Here is a 21,874-nt window from a genome sequence, read left to right on the forward strand (position 1 = left end):
AATAAAATAAAACAAATAACTCTCCACTATCTTAATTTTTTAAATTTTAAAATAAAAAATAAAGGAGATTGACTTTGTTGGCTTATTCTGTAGTTAACTCCCTATTTTTTTTTGTAACAAATACTTAATTGGTTAGAGTTATGATAATAACTCAAGAATAATAAAATTGATAATAAAATACTTTTAAAATATGATATAAGGTATTATAGATAATGAATAAATTAAAAAGTAATTAAATAATAAATATCTAATATCTCATTATTTACAACAATATCAATCAAGATCAATGTAATTAATATTTAAATTCCTAATATTCTCTAACATTGTTTAATTACTATCAATTTTTTTTTCAGGTCAAACTCTGAATTTTGATGCACTTTTTTTTTATAGATATAAAGGATAAGTATTGTTTTATTTTTTATGGTTTGGGGACAAAATCAAAATCATCCCTAACCTTATTTTTAATTTAAAATCGTCCTTAACATTTTATTTATTATTAAAATCATCATTTTAACAATTTTATCCTTATCTCAATAATCCTATTTTACGAACCCTATTTTTATCACCATCACTAACAATCACACACACATTCAGATGAAAAAAAAAACATATAGAAGCAAAGAAGGTGGAAGAAGAAGAAAAAAAAGAAGAAAAAAGATGGTATCGGTAGGGTTGAGGGCCGTCATCATTGTCGACCAAATCTCCTTCTTTGAAGCAAAAGAGAGAAGGAGAAGGAGATGCAAAGGCGGCGGCGTATCAAAACGGCACCATTGAAGAGAACGAGAAGCAACGAGTTCAAGTGAAATAAGGGAGGAGTAGAGGCGATGCAAAACCAGGGAAACCATAGCAATGGAGATGGGTTGTGCATGGAGGTGAACCTCTCCGTTACAATCTCGGTCTCTCAGTGGCGGCATGGATGAGCAGTGGCAGCCACGACGATCAAGCCGGTGGCTTCTCTTGTCCTTAAAGTCCTCTTCGTCAAAGTATGGCAATGCTGTATTAGCAAGCTCCGGCAAAGAGAAGGTATGTCACTGGCGAGATTGAGTGTCGCTATCACCGTCAAAGAGCAGCGGGTTCCGATTTTCCTTTTCTCCCTTTTTCGGCGACAATTTTGAAGACAAATGGCATGGACTCTCTCTCTTTCTCTCTCTCTCTCTCTCTTATATCTGTGTACTCTCTCTTCTTTCGATGGTGGTGACAGCAACGACAGATTTTTACTGTCACTGCCTAACTATTCCTTTCTCTTCCTTGCTCTTTCTTCTCCTGTCTTGCTAAGCTTATTATATCTCTCTTGTCTCTCTGTCCTAATCTTTCTTTCTGTCCTATTTTCAAAATATATAAATTATTGTAATATCATTGTTGAGTTTGAAGGATTGGATTCTTGAAATTTTTGTCTTGAATTTAAATGTTGTGTTATTGTTGATGATGGATTCTTAAATCTAAATTTTTGTTAGTGATTATGAATTATGTTTATTTAAATGTTTGTTGTTGATTATGAATTATGGATTCTTGAATCTGATAGTTGGTAGGAATAAAGGGGGAGAACGTAAGGTGAGTACTGGTGCATAATGATGGTGGTGGTGGAGAATGCAGGGTGAGTACTGGTGCAGTAGGGGTATTTTTGTCTTTTATTTTTTTAAAAGGATGATTTTAATACTAAATGAAATGTCGAGGACGATTTGAATTAAAAATAAAGTTAGACAGGATTTTAATTTTGTCCCCAAACCATAGGAACTAAAACAATACTTATCCCTAAATATAAAGATGAGTTGGTTCTACTTCTAGACATAGATTTTGAACCATAAATTTTAGATAATTGTCAAAATAATTGTTTTTTATGAAGGAAAAATCCTGTAAAACGTTAACATAAAATAATAATAATAATAATAATAGAACATGATAAATAGGCTTTTGATTTTTTGCCCCGTAGATATTTTTGTCTTTGACCATTTGAAAATACTTTTAAATTTCTAATCTTTTTAAAGTTGGACATACGAATCTCTTCATTTATATGGATCCATCAGACTCAACAAAAAAGTCTAACATAGTTCTCGTTGTGCTGACCTGACCGTTACGAATACAAACGTGGACGGAGAGTTTTTAAAACAGGACATATAAACCCCTGCTTCAAAACAACGCCGTTTTTTATTAGTAGCCCTCCACCATCAACTTCAGATTATCTTTGTGTTTTTCATTTATTGCACCATCTCCAAAAAAAAAAATAGCTGCATCAGTTTATCAGTCATCGCCTTAAAAGTCCTCCTTAAGCTAAAATCTTTTTCTCTTTTTTCCACCTGCTCGATTTTTGCCAATAGATCCCAAAGCTGCACTCGCTTCCCGATTCTGCCATTCCTGAAGCTCTGTCGCCGTCGATGGATCAGGTGGATTAGATGTTGCCTTTGCCGGTGAAAGCAGTGCTAGATTCTGCCCCTGTCGAGCAGTTTGAGATTCCCGAGTTTGATTTTTGGAACCCGACTCTATCTTTCTCGTACCATGATCCAGCAATGCCGAAACTGAACCAAACAGTATTGGAAGCCTAGGCCAGAGTTTGCACTAGACCCACGTAGACTCGCCCACTCGACGAGGAACAAGCTTTCAAGGTCTTTAATACAATTCTAAGATAAGGTTCTTCAATTCCTTTCGTTCTAAGGTCTTTGCTATAAGTTTGACAAATCAAAAGCTTAATTCATTCTTGGTATGGTCATATGGATTAACTTATTTTGCTATTCATCTAATAAAATTCGAAAACCTTATCAAGGAAGAAGCAATTAGAAAAGTGGTAGAGAAGGTAAGACTCATGTCAAACCCAGTTACTATCATAAACGTTGCATTGATTGTCCTCTTTGGAGAGAAACTGAGCCATAGGAAGAGGAGTTGAAGAAGAAGGAGACGAAAAAGAAGGGAGGTGGACGCTGAGAAGGGTGGTTCCTCAAGAGCGTAGACCTCTGTAATCGAGGTAGAAGAAGAGGAAGACAAGGAAGAGATATTTTTATTAGATCTAACGGATTCATATGAACGAAGGAATAGATATATCTGTTTAACTTTTAAAGAGGTTAATAACTTAAAAAAAAATTAATTGGTCAAAAATAAAAATATCCGCAAGACAAAAATTACGGATCTATTTATCTTTTTTCTAATAATAATGTTGCAAAATATGAAGCAAAATTGGGTTGTTTTCAAGCTGGTAAATGATTTCGACTTGTAGCTTATATTTTCTTTAATAGACTCCTTCATGCCCGAAAAATTGGTGGAATATACATAGTGCTGTTGGAATCCACTACTATATAGCTAGATGATGCCAAAAATTGAAAAGCTCTACACGATGGCCACTGTTCTAACCATTCTACGGTGTAAGCATATAGCAAGTAAGCAACTCACTATTTCAAAGTTTCAAACTTCAAAACCAACGCATATTTGAGTCAGCAGCTCCTATTAAGGAAAATGCTAACGTGACGCTTAATTAATTTCTATACTATTTGTTTACTAAAAATATTATTTATATTAAAATTAGTTATTAAAATAAATTATATTTATATATAAATATATATTATTTAATTTATTTTTAATATATATTTTATATTAGTAATTAATTTTAGTGTATATCTAAATTAATTGTATACATATGATGTATTCTTTAAAAACCAATTTTTAAAACAAAAATCCTACAGGAAAAAGCTCTTAAGTTATTCGTTAAATTATATTATTTTATATGATTTATTAATTTCAGAATGCAAGACTGAAGATATTACGAAGGACCAAGTATAATAGGACTAATCCAATAATGTCTTTCATGAAATTCTCATTTCTGATCCTATTATGAATGGTTATATTTTTTGTATATTAAATTTTTTTTTAGAGTTACGTGGATTTTACATTTTTATTTTTCTTTTTATTTATTATTTTATGTTAAAAAGTTTTTTTTGAGGTCAACATAAATTAAATTTTAGATATTTTGATCATAGAAATTTTAATAATATATTATAAAATTATTCTTTAATAAAAATTAAACTAATGAAAAGAAACACAAATAATTATATCACTGATAATATATAATACCAAAACGCCTACAATGATTTATAAGCAATTTTTTTAAACTCCATTGATAAGTAAATCATTAACAAATAAATCGTTACAGCAGGATAAAGTTTATACTTTTTTCATGAATCCTTATCCACTTCAATGATTTACTAGTAACAAAGTGACATCATCATGATATTTTGTTTCGTTATCTTTCGTTGTTTTCGTATATCTAGCAATAGTTTACTGTTAAATTATGTAATTATATTTTATAATTTATATTTATATGTATATTCTGTATTTTTGTTTTTCTTTATTTATTGTAGTCTAGGGATCAATTTCCCAATTAATGCCATGTTTACGCACGATATATTCCTCACACTCTTTTCAATCTTTAAGTTAATAGTATTTTTGTATATTTATCCTGTTGTGTTATAAAATATATACCTAAACAATGCAACTTAATGAAATGCTACTAAACAAACGCTGCATATTATACTAATAAACTTCATACCAACTAACTGATTTCCTTCTGTTACTCAATCATAAACTAACAAAATGATTCATTAGAATTATACCCTATATCCAAAAGTATACTCATAAACTGTTTATGAGTATGACTATGATATATATGCCAAATACTGTCTTCTTTCTCTGCAGCTAATTGCTTCTAGTGAAAGCATTCTAACAGATCTACAAATTATAATACCAAAATACACGATGAACAATTCCATTTTTATTTCAAAACTGTAAATTTCCATTGTATCTTAATTTCATGAACTTCCATGACCACTCTTGTCCATCAAGACATCACAATCTTAGACAAAAACAAAAAGAAAAATATAATCCTACGCAAATTATGCTAGATAACCATAAAACACAAGCTATATTAGTTATCATAAACAAATCAAAATAGAAGAAGAAAAAAAATAAGAAATTACCTAGTTCATTACCACTACTGCTGTTGCTGGTTTTGTGGGTTCGGTGGAGGAGGCATGCTTGGGCAAGGAGGTTCGAACACCGGAACGCCGCTACCAGGTGGAGGAGGCATCCTAGGACGAGGCGGAGGCGGGGCGGGCATCCCCGGCCTTGGCGGAGCAGGAGGCCCTCTCACCATCTGACTAGGTGGTGGAGGACCCACAGGCCGCTGCCCAAACTGTGGCGGAACAGGGAAAGGCTATGGAGGCCCACCACCGGGCCTCGTGCCATTGGCGGTGGACCCTGACCAGGATACCCTAACCGGGCACGATGGAACAAAGATGCGCGACGGAAAACGGAGGCGAGCCCGGCGACGATGGAACCGAGCTGCGCGACGGTGCTTTTAAAGCTGAAACAGTAGCTGCACTATGGTGGAACAGAGCTGCACGATAACGACGGTGGCTTTAAAGCTCCTTTCGGCTACGGCGGCGGGAGATGGACGGAGGTGAGGGAGTGAGATCGATGACGGAGAGAGGAAGGAGGAGCTCGAGGGTGATGGGAGGGATGGGTTCGCGTTTAGCCGTTGTGTGGAGCTAAGGTTGCTGGGTTGGGTAATTGGCTAGGGCATCCCAGCAAAACAATGGCGTTTTGTATGCGACGCCCAGTGAGACAGATGAGAGAGATCGAGGAGCAGAGAGAGAGAAAGAGGATAGGAAGAGGAGAGAAGAAGATGAAGAAGACTGAAACTTACAGAGGCGTGAACGAGAAGGTTTCTAAACCTAGATGAAGAATAATTTTGGTTTTTTGTTTTTTTAATATGTTTAACACAGATGAAGAACAATTTTAATTTTTTGTTTTTTTAATGTGTTTTTGTTTTGTTGTTTCAATTTTTTGAACTATAAAATTAGGATAAATTGAATTTTAAGATTTGATTAATTTAAAAAGGTATTTTTGTCTAATCAAATAAAAGAAGAATGTTTAAATCTTTTTATAAAATTAAATAAATAAATATTTTTTATTTTTATTTAATTAAAAGGGTGTTTTAGTAAAAGTGGTGATATACTATATATTTAAAAAAAAATTAAATGCTGACATGGAAAATAAATTCCACATATCTTATTGTTATTTGTCTATATTTTAAACATATCGGTACGTATGAATTTATCATCGTACCATAATAAATACCTTAAAAAATTTGGTCGTAAATCGTCTTAGGTGAGTAAGTTTTATGAGAAACGGTAAAACCTATATACCCATTTACTTATTAATGGAATTAAAAAATTCCATAGTAAATCTGCAAGTTTTTGGGTATTACAAATAAATTATAAAACTTCAATAGCTGTAACGATTTACATATATAGAAGGACAAATTTGTAATCACAATTAGATTAGGAGAATCTGACAAATAACCATTTTATTTTATTTTATTTTATATGGGTAAAAAATCCGAAATCCTTGTAACTAAGTGGCAAAAACAAGTTTTTTTTTTTTTTTTGGTCTTGAAATTTGTTTTTGTCATTGATGAAACTAGTGTTATTTTGGGTCTTGACGGAGCCAAATTTGAATTGAACAGTCCAACTTTTAAGGATATGCATATGGGCTGACCCCGTTGTCTGTTAAACTTTAACATTGGGCCATTGTGTCCTTCTTAAACCAAAAACAAAAATTTAAGGTATAAAACTAGAGTGATTAACTTTTGCTTAAATAATTGTTCGAGATTTGAAACCCACGTGTGCATGCAGCAATTTATTGTGATTAGCAACAAATGTTAAATAAAATTACAATTTACAATAGATTAATTCTTAGTTTGTCGATTTAAGAGATACTGTAGGAAATAAATAAATGTGTTGAGAATAAGTAGTATGACCACAATCCAATCAGTTACGTGTTAAATAATTTGTTATTGTTATTATATTAAAATGTTAATATAATAACGTCCTTGATTAAATTTAGAGATTTATCATTGTGATAGTGATCACAACATTGAGAGATGAATCTTTTATAATTTAATCTAAATTGTTCTTGATCATAGGATTATTAAAAAGGACATTAATAATCCGGAAAGATCAATATATATATATATAATGGTCTTCATTGGATGAAGATTAATAGATCTCATTTATTAAATTATATATATAGATGGTGCATATAGAGATATGACCATTGAACTGACTCACTCTGAGAATTCCTAATGGTTATAATTACCGCATATTTGTCAATAGGATATTCTCAAGATGAACATGGTAATAGAGTTTCTTTTGACCTGCGACTGTCATAGTAATTAACAATGTATTTATTATACTTTGATTCCGGACACCTAATACCCTAGGGTGCTAGTTGAATGGATATTGGGTATGATTTAAATACTTGTAGAATTAATGAGTAGTCAATAAGGAATCCGTCAACTCTCGGTAAAGAGTTTGAGCTCTGATTATAATGACTGAGATGAATAAAACCTTGGCCAAGGGGATTGAATGAATGAAGAAATGAGTTTCTTAGGTCATTTACAGTTCATTATAATAATGGTAACAAGTTAGAGTTTGACAATTAAACCATACTCTAAGGGTTACCAAGAACTGGAAAGATGGAAGAAATTATACTTTGTTCTTCTGAGGTTCTTAGTAAAAATATATTAATTCATACTATCGGGTCGTTGAGGAGTGTTGCTAGACGCCAACCTTGATTAGTAAATTTAGTATGACTAATTTACTACCGCTTAGTATTGAACCTATGGGGTCACACACTAACGAGTGTTCTAATCTTTGCTATAGAATTATTTAATTATTATTTTGATTTGACCAAATAAATAATTATATTAATTCAAATGGAATATTATTATATTCTTTGCTAGCACCAAGAATATAATAATAGTATGATGATTGAGAATATTAAATGAGATTTGAGAATAATTAGTTATTCTATTTCTAAATTTGGATGAGATCCTAACTGATTCTGTTTTCAAATTGAGTTATGATATGATTCATAAAATTTGAAGGATTCAAATTTAGAATTTCAAGATATAATTCAAATTTGAATTGAGATTCAAATTTAAAATCATTAACAAATCTCGTACTATATATATGTGTATGCCAAGATAGAGGAATCACATAGAAGAGAGAATAACAAGAATTTTATTCCTTTACCTCTACACACATAAACGTATGTGAGCCTGATTTTTGGAAAAGAATTTTATGGCATGCAAAGAGTTGCAAGAGGTTTCTCAATTTAGATCAGATGTCCATTGGTCAAGGAGTTGACAGCAGAGGTTGGTCTCGGTGTGGATAGGCATAGCGCCTTTGTACCATCAAAGGAGAAAAGGATTTTTACTAGCGTACACAGGTATTAGATCTGATCTATATATTGTATATTATTGGAATAAAGTTTAAGTACAAAATAGATCTTTAGGATTACCTTATTTTCTTCCGCTGCGTGTTATGAACACATGGTAATCCTTCAGTGGTATCAGAGTTTTAGCTTTTTGTGTTTAAATTTTATTCCTATTTTCTTAAAATTTATAAATTAATAGGATTAATTCCAAAAATTTTTTAAGCATGTGATGTAGTTATTTTCATATAAATGATTTTCTAATAAATTAATAGTTAATTTATTTTTAATTTTGATTATTTAATTATGATTAAATTATTATTTTTTAAAAATAATAGTTATAATTTTAATCAAATATTTGATTTGATTTCATGATGACTTTGGTCACATAAAAGAAATAAGATACAAAAATAAATTTTTTGTTTGTTTCTTTTATTTATATATATTGAGAATGTCAAATTTGATTTGATAGTTTTATAAGGCTAAAAGTTAGTCTATTAAAAATTAAATTTTGATGTGATTTATGTATTTTGAACACTATAATTTTAGAAATTAATTTTTCTAATGTTCTTGATTATAAAGAGCGGCCTGACAATCAGGAGTTTTATTTTTAAGATAATAATTAGTATATACATTTGATGTATTAGGAATTTAATTTTATATTTTGCCTAGACAACCTGTGAGTATAAAATTTAATCTATGAATACTGGTAGAAATTCTCTAACAAGTGAGATAAATCCTAAAAGTTAGGAGTTTGCTAAAAATAAATTTATCTCTTGTTTACAAGGAACAACCTGACAATCAGGAGACTTGTACTCAAAGATAGAATTTATTTATGTATATGATGATGTATAAGGAGAATTAATTTTATACTTGAACCTAGACAACCTAGGGGTATAAAATATAATTCAGTTAAATAATTGTCTGACAACCCGATAATTATTTGGGATTATAATTGTATGGGATACAATTTAATCATGTTTATTTGGAATAGGTGTGAGTAACAACTTGACAACCAAGATATTCATTCGTGATTCTAAATAATTTTGACAGAAATATAGATTTCTTAATTTACTTTCATATTTTAAATTTTTAAATATGTCAATCTTTCGTATGACATACTTGAAAGTAATAAATTGGCTATACATTGAGAGTTGTTCTTATGTATGAAAGGGTTATCTTGGACATGATAATCCTATTGAAATAATATTGTCTAATAAAATTGGTGATAGAATAGTCAGTACTTGTGAAGTATCTAAAATATTATTTTATTACAATATGGGTTGTTTTGACAACCACGAGTTCTAATTTCAAAAGCATATACCCACTATTTATTACTGAACAAAATAAGATAGTATGACTATCAAAGATTTTATTTAAACTCATGGGAGTATTGGCCAATATATTTTGAATTAAGCAACTTTAGAAGTTAGAATGCCATTAGACAAATGATTTTTGCGAGAATTGTTCTTGCAAGCATTTTTGAAGATTTATTTTGTTACAAACAATTTATAATTGGCCTTAATATTTGTGATCTTTTTAGAAAAAAACTCAATATGAGTATTGAGGATGCCAATCAAAATTGCTCTTAAGCGTTGGTTTGACTAATAATAAAGATATTGATTATTTTTATTATAAGAACTTAAAGTAAAATCTCTAATTATCTAATTGATATTTTATTGAATAGAGAATGAGATTCTCTCAATGCACAAATATTAGTACTCTATGTACTTCATCATGTTTAAGAAACAAAAAAATTAGCTAAGGATCACTATTTGTTAAATATTTAGACCACATTTTAGAAATATTGCTAAATTAACAAATTTATCACTAAATCAATTTTTTACCCATATGAGATATGAAAAAGGCATAAGCTGAAACTCAAGAACATTAGAGTTTGGAGATGTCTTATATGTGTTAAGAGATTGCACAACAATAGAATTGATATTAGATCCGATAAATGAGATTTATTGGTTATCCTAAAGAAATAATGAGATTATTTTTATCACTCTTCTTATGACAAAGTATTTGTGATAAGAGGTTAAACTCCTTTTTAGAAAAGAGATTCCATCTTAAAGAAAGAATGAGAGTACAATTACTTTTATTATAATTGTTTACCACTCAATAAGCGATATATTTTTCTACTAAAAGTATAAAAGGTTTGATCGTCAAACTAATTTTTTGAAAAGTAGCATATTTGTATAATGATACAATTCTATAAAGATAGATCTAATGGTTATTTAATTTTTTTATAATCATGTTCAATAAGGATTGTTCTTAAAATAAAATTATGCACTATTGTAGTGGGAGATTTCATGTTTTGAGAAAATGTGATATTTATTATGCACTAAGTGTATTTTACAAAAGGTCAAGTAAATATACTCAAGAGCAAATGTGTTTAAGGTCAAAAGAGTTTTGATAAACACAAATGTGCATTGAAAAATTATACACATGATTGATTGGTTCTAGTGCAAGTGGGAGATTATTGTGATAATAGTATGCCCAAGATCCAATCTATCATGATTGGCTCTCGTGCAAGTGGGAGATTATTGGGAATAAGTAGTATGACCACAATCCAATCAATGACGTGTTAAATAATTTGTTATTGTTATTATATTAAAATGTTAATATAATAACGTCCTTGATTAAATTTAGAGATTTATCATTGTGATAGTGATCACAATATTGAGAGATGAATCTTTTATAATTTAATCTAAATTGTTCTTGGTCATAGGATTATTAAAAAAGACATTAATAATCCGGAAAGATCAATATATATATATATATATATATATATATATATATATATATATAAAGATTAATAAATCTCATTTATTAAATTATATATATAGATGGTGCATATAGAGATATGACCATTAAACTGACTCACTCTGAGAATTCCTAATGCTTATAATTACTGCATATTTGTCAATAGGATATTCTCAAGATGAACATTGTAATAGAGTTTCCTTTGACCTGCGACTGTCATAGTAATTAACAATGTATTTATTATACTTTGATTTCGGACACCTAATACCCTAGGGTGCTAGTTGAATGGATATTGTGTATGATTTAAATACTTGTAGAATTAATGATTAGTCAATAAGGAATCCGTCAACTCTCGGTAAAGAGTTTGAGCTCTGATTATAATGACTGAGATGAATAAAACCTTGGCCAAGGGGATTGAATGAATGAAGAAATGAGTTTCTTAGGTCATTTACAGTTCATTATAATAATGGTAACAAGTTAGAGTTTGACAATTAAACCATACTCTAAGGGTTACCAAGAGCTGGAAAGATGGAAGGAATTATACTTTGTTCTTCTGAGGTTCTTAGTAAAAATATATTACTTCATACTATCAGGTCCTTGAGGAGTGTTGCTAGACGCCAACCTTGATTAGTAAATTTAGTATGACTAATTTACTACCCGCTTAGTATTGAACCTATGGGGTCACACACTAACGAGTGTTCTAATCTTTGCTGTAGAATTATTTAATTATTATTTTGATTTGATCAAATAAATAATTATATTAATTCAAATGGAATATTATTATATTCTTTGCTAGCACCAAGAATATAATAATAGTATGATGATTGAGAATATTAAATGAGATTTGAGAATAATTAGTTATTCTATTTCTAAATTTGGATGAGATCCTAACTGATTCTGTTTTCAAATTGAGTTATGATATGATTTATAAAATTTGAAGGATTCAAATTTAAAATCATTAACAAATCTCATACTATATATATGTGTATGCCAAGAATAGGGGAATCATATAGAAGAGAGAATAACAAGAATTTTATTCCTTTACCTCTACACACATAAACGTATGTGAGCCTGATTCTTGGAGAAGAATTTGATGACATGAAAAGAATTGCAAGAGGTTTCTCAATTTAGATTAGATGTCCATTGGTCAAGGAGTTGACAGCAAAAGTTGGTTTCAGTGTGGATACGCATAGCGCCTTCGTACCATCGAAGGAGAAAATGATTTTTACTAGCGTACACAGGTATTTAGATCTGATCTATGTATTGTATATTATTGGAATAAAGTTTAAGTACAAAATAGATCTTTAGAATTACCTTATTTTCTTCCGCTACGTGTTATGAACACATGGTAATCCTTCAAAATGTTTATCCAATAAATAAATGTAGACATGTGGATTAAATTCTAAAAACTATTTATTAATTAATTATATTATTTTTTCTCTCTTACAAATAACTGTTCCTGTCGTATCTTTCATATAAATAAATGATATATAAATGTTTATTTATACTTTTTTTTATAAGATATATAAAGGGTTAATACTCAAAATCGTCCTGAAAGATCACGCGTTCTCCATTTTCGTCTCCAAATAATTTTTTTAATCGAATTAGTCCCTGAATGAATTTTTTTAAATTGCGTTCGTTCTTCCATTAACCTCGTGACGCTGCCGTTAGAAATCTGCTGACCTGGAACGTGAGTTGGCAGCCCACCCAACCAAATGACGTCGCAGTGAGACCTTAAGATTATGCAAGTTGTGAAACGCTACCATTTTGAGAGTAGAGTGTAACGTTTTGCACATTGTCTCTTGAACAAGTCCTCAGTTGTTGTTCTCCACTCTCATCGTGACTCTCTGTTTCTCTGAACCATAAGAAACCATCACGAAGACGAAGAAGACCGTGCCATCGGCCGCAACCATTAGAGTAGTCGTGGAGCATTGTTCGTGCGTCAGTTCTGGAGCTTGGTGGAAAACTTGAAGGCAACGACACAGTATTGTTTCTGCGTTCGAAGTAAGAGGTAAAGTTTTTTGTATCTTGTAAAAAAAATTGGTAACACTATGTAAACCCCTAGTTTTTCCATTATATGATTGAGTGTCATCGTGAAGAATCTGTTAGTGCATAGGGTCTAGGGTTTCATCCCAGGGTTTGGTTTATGATCGGTTATATGCGTAATTGAGGAAAGACTCTGTTTTTGTGGCTTAGAAAAATGATAACTATTGTTTGTGTTAATGAAGTAATGGTTACCGGTTTAGTTGCTGTGTTGGTGATGATTTAGTGTTATGCATGTTCTGTTTTAAATTTTTATAGGGTCTTAGATGGCTTGCTACAATGACTTTTTTTTCTTAATATTGTTGTTTGCTATTATGTAGATGGAGGGTCCTCCGATGACATTCATATTTCATCATGGTGAAAATTTTAAAAATGATGAGAAAGGAAGTAGAATCTATGAACCAGATAATACAGAAGTCTTAATGGGGGTTGATGGGGATACGCTTGATGTGTTTTTTGTTAAAGGATACTATAAGGAACTGGAATATGCCGGGGGAGGGGGAGGGGAAGGGGGACATATGTTGGTTGAAATTTCTTTGGCTGTCGCTTGAGAGTGGGCTGAAAAAGTTGGAGACCGATAAAGATCTTCTTAAAATGTGTAAGACTTGTAGAATGAATCACAATGTCATGAACATATTCTTTGAACATGGATTTCAGAGCCACACGTGGTGGAATGCATGAGTGAGGATGATGAAGTAATTCTGCCAAAGAATGCCTCTTTGTTGAAGCTGCCTAGCACACAGCCTGCAATGCAAGCAACGAAAATTGCATCCCAGCCCACAAAAAATTGCCCACAGCCATTGAAAGCTAACCCTCTCCATTCTGCTAACCCTCTCCATTCCACTTCCAAAATTAAAGCCAAAGCCACTCCCACCTCTGCTGGACCCAATCCTAATCCCAAGAAAATGGACTATGTGCAGTCCAATACAAGGTCCTCTCAGCCCACACAGAAGCCTGTTGACAAGTCCAATTCTCATCCCACCAAAAAGTGCAGTTCTCAGTCCACACAAAAGCCTAAACCCCAACCCAAGTTCCAACCAAAAAGTTTCTCCCAACCTGCAAACCCTGCATTGATCCTGTGACGTCCGTTGTTAAACCAAGAAGTGGCCATCAACCTCCAAAGAAGTCACATTTTCAAAATAAGAACAAAGAACCTCTGCAATTCACAAGGTCTGGTCGAGCTATTAAGCCACCCTCAATTCAGGATGATAGTGACTCTCATGACTCATATGAGAGTACTAAGGACAGTTTGTATAAACCCACTAGAGTCTTGGGAGATCTCAGTGACACTGACAGTGTCAGTGATGACTTCAACAGTAAAAGGCTAAGAAAAGTTGATTTCAAAGAGAAGCACAGACCAGCGTCCTCTAGAGGGGTTGAAAAGGTTATTGACACCGATGACTCTAGCTATGAAGACATTGAAGAGAACGAGCCATCTGATTCTGGTAAGTCATGATTGGATTTTCTTATGTTCCTCATGGTATTTTATATGATAGATGTTGATTGGAACACTGAACTTTGTTGTACTTGGATTGACAGACTCGGAAGAGGAAATTGAAAGTGAGGGTGAATCTAATTGTGACTCCTGGCACTCGAAAGATATGAATAAGGTGTTGGACTCTGATGAAGAGGAGGCTACTGTGTATCCACCATACAATGAAAAGGCAAAATTCGAGAATTTGAAGCTTGAGGTTAGCATGATTTTTAAGTCGAAGCACCACTTTATGAATGCAACTAGGGATTACACCATACAATGGGGGTAGAAATATTATTTTTACTAAAAATGATAACATCAGATTCAGCGCTGTATGCAAAACAGAGAGATGTCCCTGGGTTGTGTATTGTGCATGTAACAAGCAAAATGGGGTATGGCAGATTAAGACATTAGTTGATGAACGCACATATGCTAGGAAGAGAAAGAACAGGGCTACAACACAGGAGTGGACCTTGAGTAAGCTGGATCCTAAGCTTAGGAAGCACCCAACTATGAAGCATAGAGAGGTTAATGACTGGTTTGTGAGGAAGTGCAACATTAAGCTAAATAGTACCTGCATTACCAGGCCTTAAAGTCAGCAAGAAAAGTAGTGAAAGGAGATAAAGTTGAACAATATGCACTTATCTGGGATTATGCTAACCAACTGTGGACCATCAACCCAGGTTCAACAGTCCAAGTTGGTGTCATTCCCATGCCTGAAAGTCTTCCACAGTTTCAAAGGTTTTATGTATGTCTCGACGCCTATAAGAAAGGATTCAAGGCCGGGTGTCGACCATTGATTAGCCTGGACGGAGCCTTTCTGAAGACCTTGCATGGAGGGCAGCTTTTGACTGCTTGTGGCCAGGATGCCAACAATCACATGTTCGTGATTGCTTATGCAATTGTGGAAGTCAAAAATAGAGACAACTGACAATGGTTTCTTGAACTGCTGCACAATGACCTTGGTGACTACAAGGAAAATGGATGGGCCTTTATCTCGGATATGCAGAAGGTAAGGACCAATTTGATACCCGAAAAGATTTTAAAGGACTGATTTGATTTAATGAAATATCTATTGAGGACTTATTTGATTTAATGAAATTTTGTTTGAGGATTGTGTTAATGCAACATCTTATCGCTGTAAACTGTTTTTGTAGGGATTAATTCCATCCATGCAGGAAGTGATGCCAAGAGTTCACCATCGATTTTGTGTCTGGCATCTCTGAAGGAATTTCTCGAAGCAGTGGGGGAGTATACAACTAAAGGAGCTGGTGTGAAAATGTGCTAGATCAAGGACTGTAAGTGACTTTGAAGGAAACATGAAGAGAGTCAAGGTGATAAATGAACGAGCATGGGCTTATCTGGATAAGTGGCCGAAGGAAGCATGGACTAAAGCTCATTTTTGCGAGAGGCCAAAAATGGACACTATCTGTAACAATGCTTGTGAGTCGTTTAATGCAAGGACCAAGCATGATAGGGTGAAGCCTATCCTCACATTGGCAGAGGAAGTTAGGAGGATCATAATGAAGACTATGATCGACAATAGGCAGAAACTGAAAAACTACCAGGGAATTCTGCCTCCAGTGCAACAGAGCAGGCTTGAGGCAATGATAAAGCTTTCTCAGCATTGGTCCCCATAATGGAGTGGTGATCAGAATGAGGACCTATACGAGGTTTACGACTGGCCAAGCACAATGGTTGTTGACTTAGGAAAGCGTACTTGCACATGCAGATTCTGGCAATTGACAGGTATCTTTTCTCAATCTTTATGCAAATGTACTATATTAATAATGCAAATTAGTCTGAAATAATAATTGAATGCATAGGTATGCCTTGTATGCATGCCATATCATGTATACAAGATAAGAATGATAAGAAGGCTGAGGATTACTGCCATGAGTGGTTAACCATGGAATCATACCGAAAAACATATGCTTTCCATGTTAACCCAGTCAAGGGCCAAGACTTATGGAAAAAAATAGGTTGTCCTGCACCAATCCTTCCTCCAATTAAACCCAAACCAGGTAGACCCACAAAGAATAGAAGAAAAGACAAAGATGAAGGAGGCTCTGGTTCCAAGACAAGGATGAAGAGAGAATATAACCCCATCCGATGCATGTTCTGTGGTGAGGTTGGACACAACAAGAGAACATGCAAACTGAAGAAACAAGCTGATGCTGAAGAAGAAGCAAGGTTAATGCAACTACAACTTGCAGTTGTTGATCCTAATACAAAGATGCACCAAATGAATTCCCAAATGATGCTGCTCATGTTACCCCAGTTAATCCTGTTCCAGTGTCTGTTTCTCCACCACCACAACGATCGAGTGCAGCCCCACAGATAGTCCTGACCCAACCGAAAGGAATCCCAGCAACCCAAGAAATACAACCGTCACCACCCACTGAATCTGTAGCAGTTTGATTAATTACTTTGTTTTCATTTTTATATGCCTGAATCTGTATTTCTCTATTCATGTATTTACTTCATATGTCATGCAAGCTAAGATGAGGGGAAGACCACCAAAGCTTCAGGTTTCTAAGGGAAAAGGAAAAAGAGCTGTCTCTTCCCAATCTGCTGCAACAACTACAACAATTCCAATTTCTGCTGGAATAATCAAAGGATCTAGTGCTGCGACAACCAAGAAGCTTGCAAGTCTCATGACCTTTGTGCCGACTAACTACAAGAAAAATCACTTTTAGCGGCCATTTATTTTGCTTTTAGTGGCAATAAAAATAGTCACTAATACATTTAACGGCAATTAGACATTAGCCGTTTTATGCTTTGTCGCTAAAAGATTTTAGTGACAATTATAACATTTGCTGGTAAAGACCGTTTTAATGGCCGCAAAAAGTATATAACTTTTAGCAACCATTTTATTGGCAATTTATATGGTCACTAAAAGTAATTCTAAGATTACAATGTTATTCACTTTTAGTGGCCATTACTATTGCCGCCAAAACCCATTTTACCGGCAATTTATATGGCCACTAAAAATAATTCTAAAATTATAATGTTATTCACTTTTAGTTGTCATTACTATTGCCGCTAAAATCTTAAGACTTTTTTAATTATAATCTTTTAGAAATAACAACCTATCCTTTTTTTAAATTTCAAATTATTTTTACCAATAATTATTATATTATTGTATATAATATAAATATACTAAAATTAATTACTACAAAATGAAATATTTCATTAAATTTAAAATATTTATACACAAATTTCTCTTAAAAAAGATACAAGGCCAAAAATAATGACTTGCAAGTCGCTTTTGTGTAGATAGAATCCTATATATCAGTATTAAAAGTAGACCATCCCTCACTTTAATGCTTTTGTATAGATACAAGGCCAACTAAAAGAACTGTGCCAATTCGCTCATCCCTCACTTTAATGCTTGAAGAACCTGTCATGCAACAAAAATGATATTATGACATGTAAGAAGTCAATTTTGAATTAAAATTGAAATCCTGTAATTTTATTACCAATTTTAACCTAAACTTAAATGACTTGCAAAGAGATAATGCGACCTGACTTTCTTTTCAAAAAAACCGAAAAATGATACTCACAATTGTACTCGGTCCACCCAATATCTTGACTTTCAAGGTTGTAAAAGACAAGTTTATTTGAAAACACCAAATCTGCAATAGATAAATGAAAAGTATTGTTGAAATTCAGACATTACTAAGCATAATAGCGATAAATCATAAAGTTGTCATGGGCAAAGATTTTTAAGAAAAATACCAACCAGTAAAGTCATATTCTTCTTATTTTTGGACTGAGTCCCACTATTTTTCCAACCAATGCACCAGAAGTTACCCTATGCAGACAGGCTATATTAGTATTTAACTTATATAAGTATTATACATAACGATTAAGAGGCACTACATGTGATGCTTTGCACGCTTTCAAATGGAATGAAATTGGAAAATATGAGAAAAGAAGATTGATGCAAGCCGTACTTTTTGCAAGTGTCCATGTTGTCATTGATATAGTTGCTCATTTTTAAAAGAATACTAAGATATCTCTTATTACATTACATTTTAATAAGTTGTTTTTATTTCATAAACATATCTAATTTCTTTCCCTCATCATCTATGCTAGTAAATTTTTTCAAATTAATGTTATACTGGAACTGCAGTCTCAAACAGAAAGCTTATGCCACACTTGAAAAGTAAATGACAAAGATAAAGCATGAGTTTGTTGTGTACTTATAGAAGCAAATAGATAATCATGTGGATAAACCTTCAAAGAGAGTCCATTTCAAAATAGAAAGTGACAAGTGGAAATCCATCATCAACACTGCAACATCGAAACAAATAGCAGTTACAAAACTGAATGGAGAGATACTAGAAGTCATTTGGTACACTAAGAGACGTGACTAGTTACTGAAGCACCCCATCGATACATACTAAATGATTTCAGAAAAGTAAACTGATAAAAATATATTGCAAAAATGCCACCTCCATTTACTCCATTTAAACAATGAGCAAACATCTTTTTTACTTTTCCAGAAGAAGTAAGTTGTGAAATCAATGAAGAATTAGCTTTTCCAAATCCAAGTATTCCATCAAGTGCTTCTTCATTTGATGAACTTAGATCTACAGACTATCTAGCACCACACCTTAAAAAAAATTCAAACTTTCATGTTAAATTGGAAGAAAGAAAAATAAAAAACAGAGGACATATTTAAGTATATCAAGTTAATTTATCATACATAATTACCTATGAACACAATTACCTGCCTCACAAGGCTTCATAGAGAAAGATTTACCTTTGCAAGTTGGTGTTGGGGCATGGCAAGACACCAGGATACAGTTCCTCCTTCCCCTGGCATGGAAGGGTTTGCGGCGTGGGTGTTAAAGTTTGAAGGATGGTGGTGGAAGATTGCAGCGAAGAACCAGGTGGAGTTGACTCCAGTTCATTGTGAAGATCATTAATCTGCTGCAGTAACTCCCTCAAGCAGTTGATTGCATCCCCAAGTATCGAAGCCCTATCCATCTATGAACAATGAAATACATTAGAATGTATAATCCCTAAATCCTTAACACATCAAAAAAATGCATTAACTAATTAACACCATAATCTGAGGTAGAACTTGTCATGAACATCTATGTGATCAGTAATTCAAGAAGACACCAAAGCATCAATATCAGCCAATTGATATAACACTTAAACAAATCAACAATTATAACTACTGTTCTCACTCAATAGTCCAAATATCAAAAAGCTTCACAAATCACAAACCTTGCTAATCTTTGGCACAATAGACCTAAACATGTACAACCTATCATTAAGCTTCTTCCTGTGCCACCTCTCGGCCATGAGATTCTTCACCGGCATCCCTTTCTTCTTCCCTTTCTGATCTCCACCATTGACACCGCCACTCAAGCTCAAATTCCCATTCCCTCTGCCGCTATGATTCCCACTCTCTTCCACCACCATAGCCTTACTACCACTCTCAACATTCTCATCAGAATCATAATTCCACACTGGCAATTGGTCCAAGAATCGCTTTATGACTTATTGCATACCCACATGCATCATTAGAAATCAACACCCCACCATACATTTAACACATACCTGAGAAGATCAACTAGAGTTAGGCAAAAACCAGCACACTTGCAAGATTTTTAGTGTTTACAAACCAGCACCTCATACCGTGCAAGATATCCCATTTCAAATTATATAAGTTACCAAAATTTGTCATAGTCACATAAAACACTTGCTTTATCGATAACTAAGCTCATATAAGACCAAATAAAAAGCACACACGTATCTATTGTGATAAAAAAAATTTATAGGATGACGGTATAGTAGCCAAGACTCCAATCTACAAACTATCATATTCATACCTCTTATATGAATCTCTTCAATAACCTATATAAATCAAGTGTGGAACATGGTGAATTATTCATCTCATCACCGCTTCCTTTTGTTTCTATCTCCATGGTTATTGATATGAATATTTTCATAATTACCTACAAAATAATTTTCTAATTAACAATGGAAATCTTTTAAAAGCATTCACTTACAGATTTTACATCAGAGGCTTTTTTAAAGCAGAACCAATTTGGAGAACTTCATCGTACACTTCCTTATATGTTTTCCAAGCATATGGTCCAAACTATTAACAAGCACAAATAAAATATAAATTATCTTATGTTCTTGCCATGAGAAAATAAGCTATTACAGTGATGTACATTACAAGATGTGCCAGGCCTTTATGAACTCAATGTGTTTAACTCTGTTGGCGGATTCCACGACTGCGATGAATTTCAAAGAAGTTTAGAAAATCGAAGGGAAAAATGATAAAGCCAAAAAAATAAATCAAATTATCAAAATCTAAAACCGATAACACATTGCTGAATTATTGAGCAAATAAAACCCTCAAAATTTTTATTCTTAATCACTGAATGACGAATTCAACCTGTAATAAGTGCATGCGATAAGGATCGAAACTAAGAATAGTAGAATCCAATGTAGGAGAAAAGTTAACTCAGGTAAAACTAAAAATTCATAAGAGATATGGAAAAAGGATGCAATAGAACACAAATTAGGAGCATAAGAATCAGAATTGAAAGAGAATTAAGGAACTTATACCTGATTACTAAAGCGCCGTTGAGATTTCAATCAAAATCAACACAAGCTTGTCCGAGAAAAGGATTCAGAGCGCGATTAAGATTGAGATGAAATCTGGGAAGAGATTTGAGCGATGAAGAACATGAAATGATGGAGATGTGAAAGCGAGAGCGAGATCGAGAAAAAGAAGATTGGTGTGTGGTTATCACTTCTCGGAGAGAATAAGGCACTTAGAGAGTTGTTTGTGTGAGGAAGAGTGGCAAGGCACGGAGAGGAATGATTTCGCATTTTACGGTTTAATTTTTTTTTATTTTTAAAATTTTAGCTTTTTTTAGTGGCAATAGTTAAAATGGCCATTATAATCTATAGTATAAATAGCAAATATATAATTGCTAATAAAAAATGGTTTTGAGAAGAGAATTTACGGCAATAGTACTATTGCCGCTAAAAGTTTGTCGCTAAAAATCTATTTTTTTTGTAGTGACTTCGGGGTTCAAACGGCCAAGGAAGAAAGATTACGTTATCTGAAGACCATCATCGAAACATATGCTTTTTTTTTTTGTATAAGGCTATAAATTAGAAAATATATGTTTGTGTTAAACACTATCAAGTCTCCCTGTTTTGTAAGGCCTTTATTTTGGATGCATATTTTGTCTTGGTATGAAGTTTTTCTGCGGAATCACTTTTAGGAACTTTACTATATTTTGTGGTGACAAACACAATGTTGAAAACTTCATATTAACACTTTAT

The 21,874-nt window shown here is 33.0% G+C and overlaps 1 protein-coding gene across 50 annotated transcripts; it reads right to left on the reverse strand.

The window, feature by feature from the left end:
• Positions 1–17,717: 17,717 nt before the first annotated feature.
• On the reverse strand, positions 17,718–21,470 carry LOC112733441 (transcription factor ICE1). 50 transcript variants are annotated; one of them, XM_072212552.1, is made up of 11 exons: positions 21,146–21,470; positions 20,746–20,808; positions 20,635–20,669; positions 20,398–20,523; positions 19,790–20,125; positions 19,317–19,543; positions 19,006–19,166; positions 18,788–18,844; positions 18,291–18,362; positions 18,112–18,183; positions 17,718–17,948 (listed from the first exon to the last, which is right to left on the reverse strand). In XM_072212552.1, exons 5-7 carry the CDS (start codon positions 19,985–19,987, stop codon positions 19,151–19,153), a joined length of 441 nt encoding a protein of 146 aa, XP_072068653.1. In that variant the 5' UTR covers positions 19,988–20,125; positions 20,398–20,523; positions 20,635–20,669; positions 20,746–20,808; positions 21,146–21,470; the 3' UTR covers positions 17,718–17,948; positions 18,112–18,183; positions 18,291–18,362; positions 18,788–18,844; positions 19,006–19,150. The 50 variants fall into 50 exon arrangements, with proteins under 50 accessions (XP_072068653.1, XP_072068657.1, XP_072068618.1 ...); XM_072212556.1 differs by lacking the exon at positions 20,635–20,669 and having other exon boundaries at positions 20,751–20,808; XM_072212517.1 differs by lacking the exon at positions 19,006–19,166 and having other exon boundaries at positions 20,751–20,808.
• Between the last annotated feature and the right edge of the window lie 404 nt (positions 21,471–21,874).

This window comes from Arachis hypogaea, chromosome 13 (assembly GCF_003086295.3).
Source record: "Arachis hypogaea cultivar Tifrunner chromosome 13, arahy.Tifrunner.gnm2.J5K5, whole genome shotgun sequence".
NCBI lineage: Eukaryota > Viridiplantae > Streptophyta > Magnoliopsida > Fabales > Fabaceae > Arachis > Arachis hypogaea.

What these genes read in the sequence shown, in the direction of transcription:
- LOC112733441 (XM_072212518.1), bottom strand. Translation starts at nt 19,987, where the DNA reads ATGGTGGTGGAAGAGAGTGGGAATCATAGCGGCAGAGGGAATGGGAAT. An exon ending in TTGTGCCAAAGATTAGCAAG is followed by an intron (nt 19,544 to 19,789) that starts GTTTGTGATTTG and finishes CATTGTTCATAG; the next exon opens with ATGGATAGGGCTTCGATACT. An exon ending in CCCAACACCAACTTGCAAAG is followed by an intron (nt 18,845 to 19,316) that starts GTAAATCTTTCT and finishes TCGATGTTGCAG; the next exon opens with TGTTGATGATGGATTTCCAC.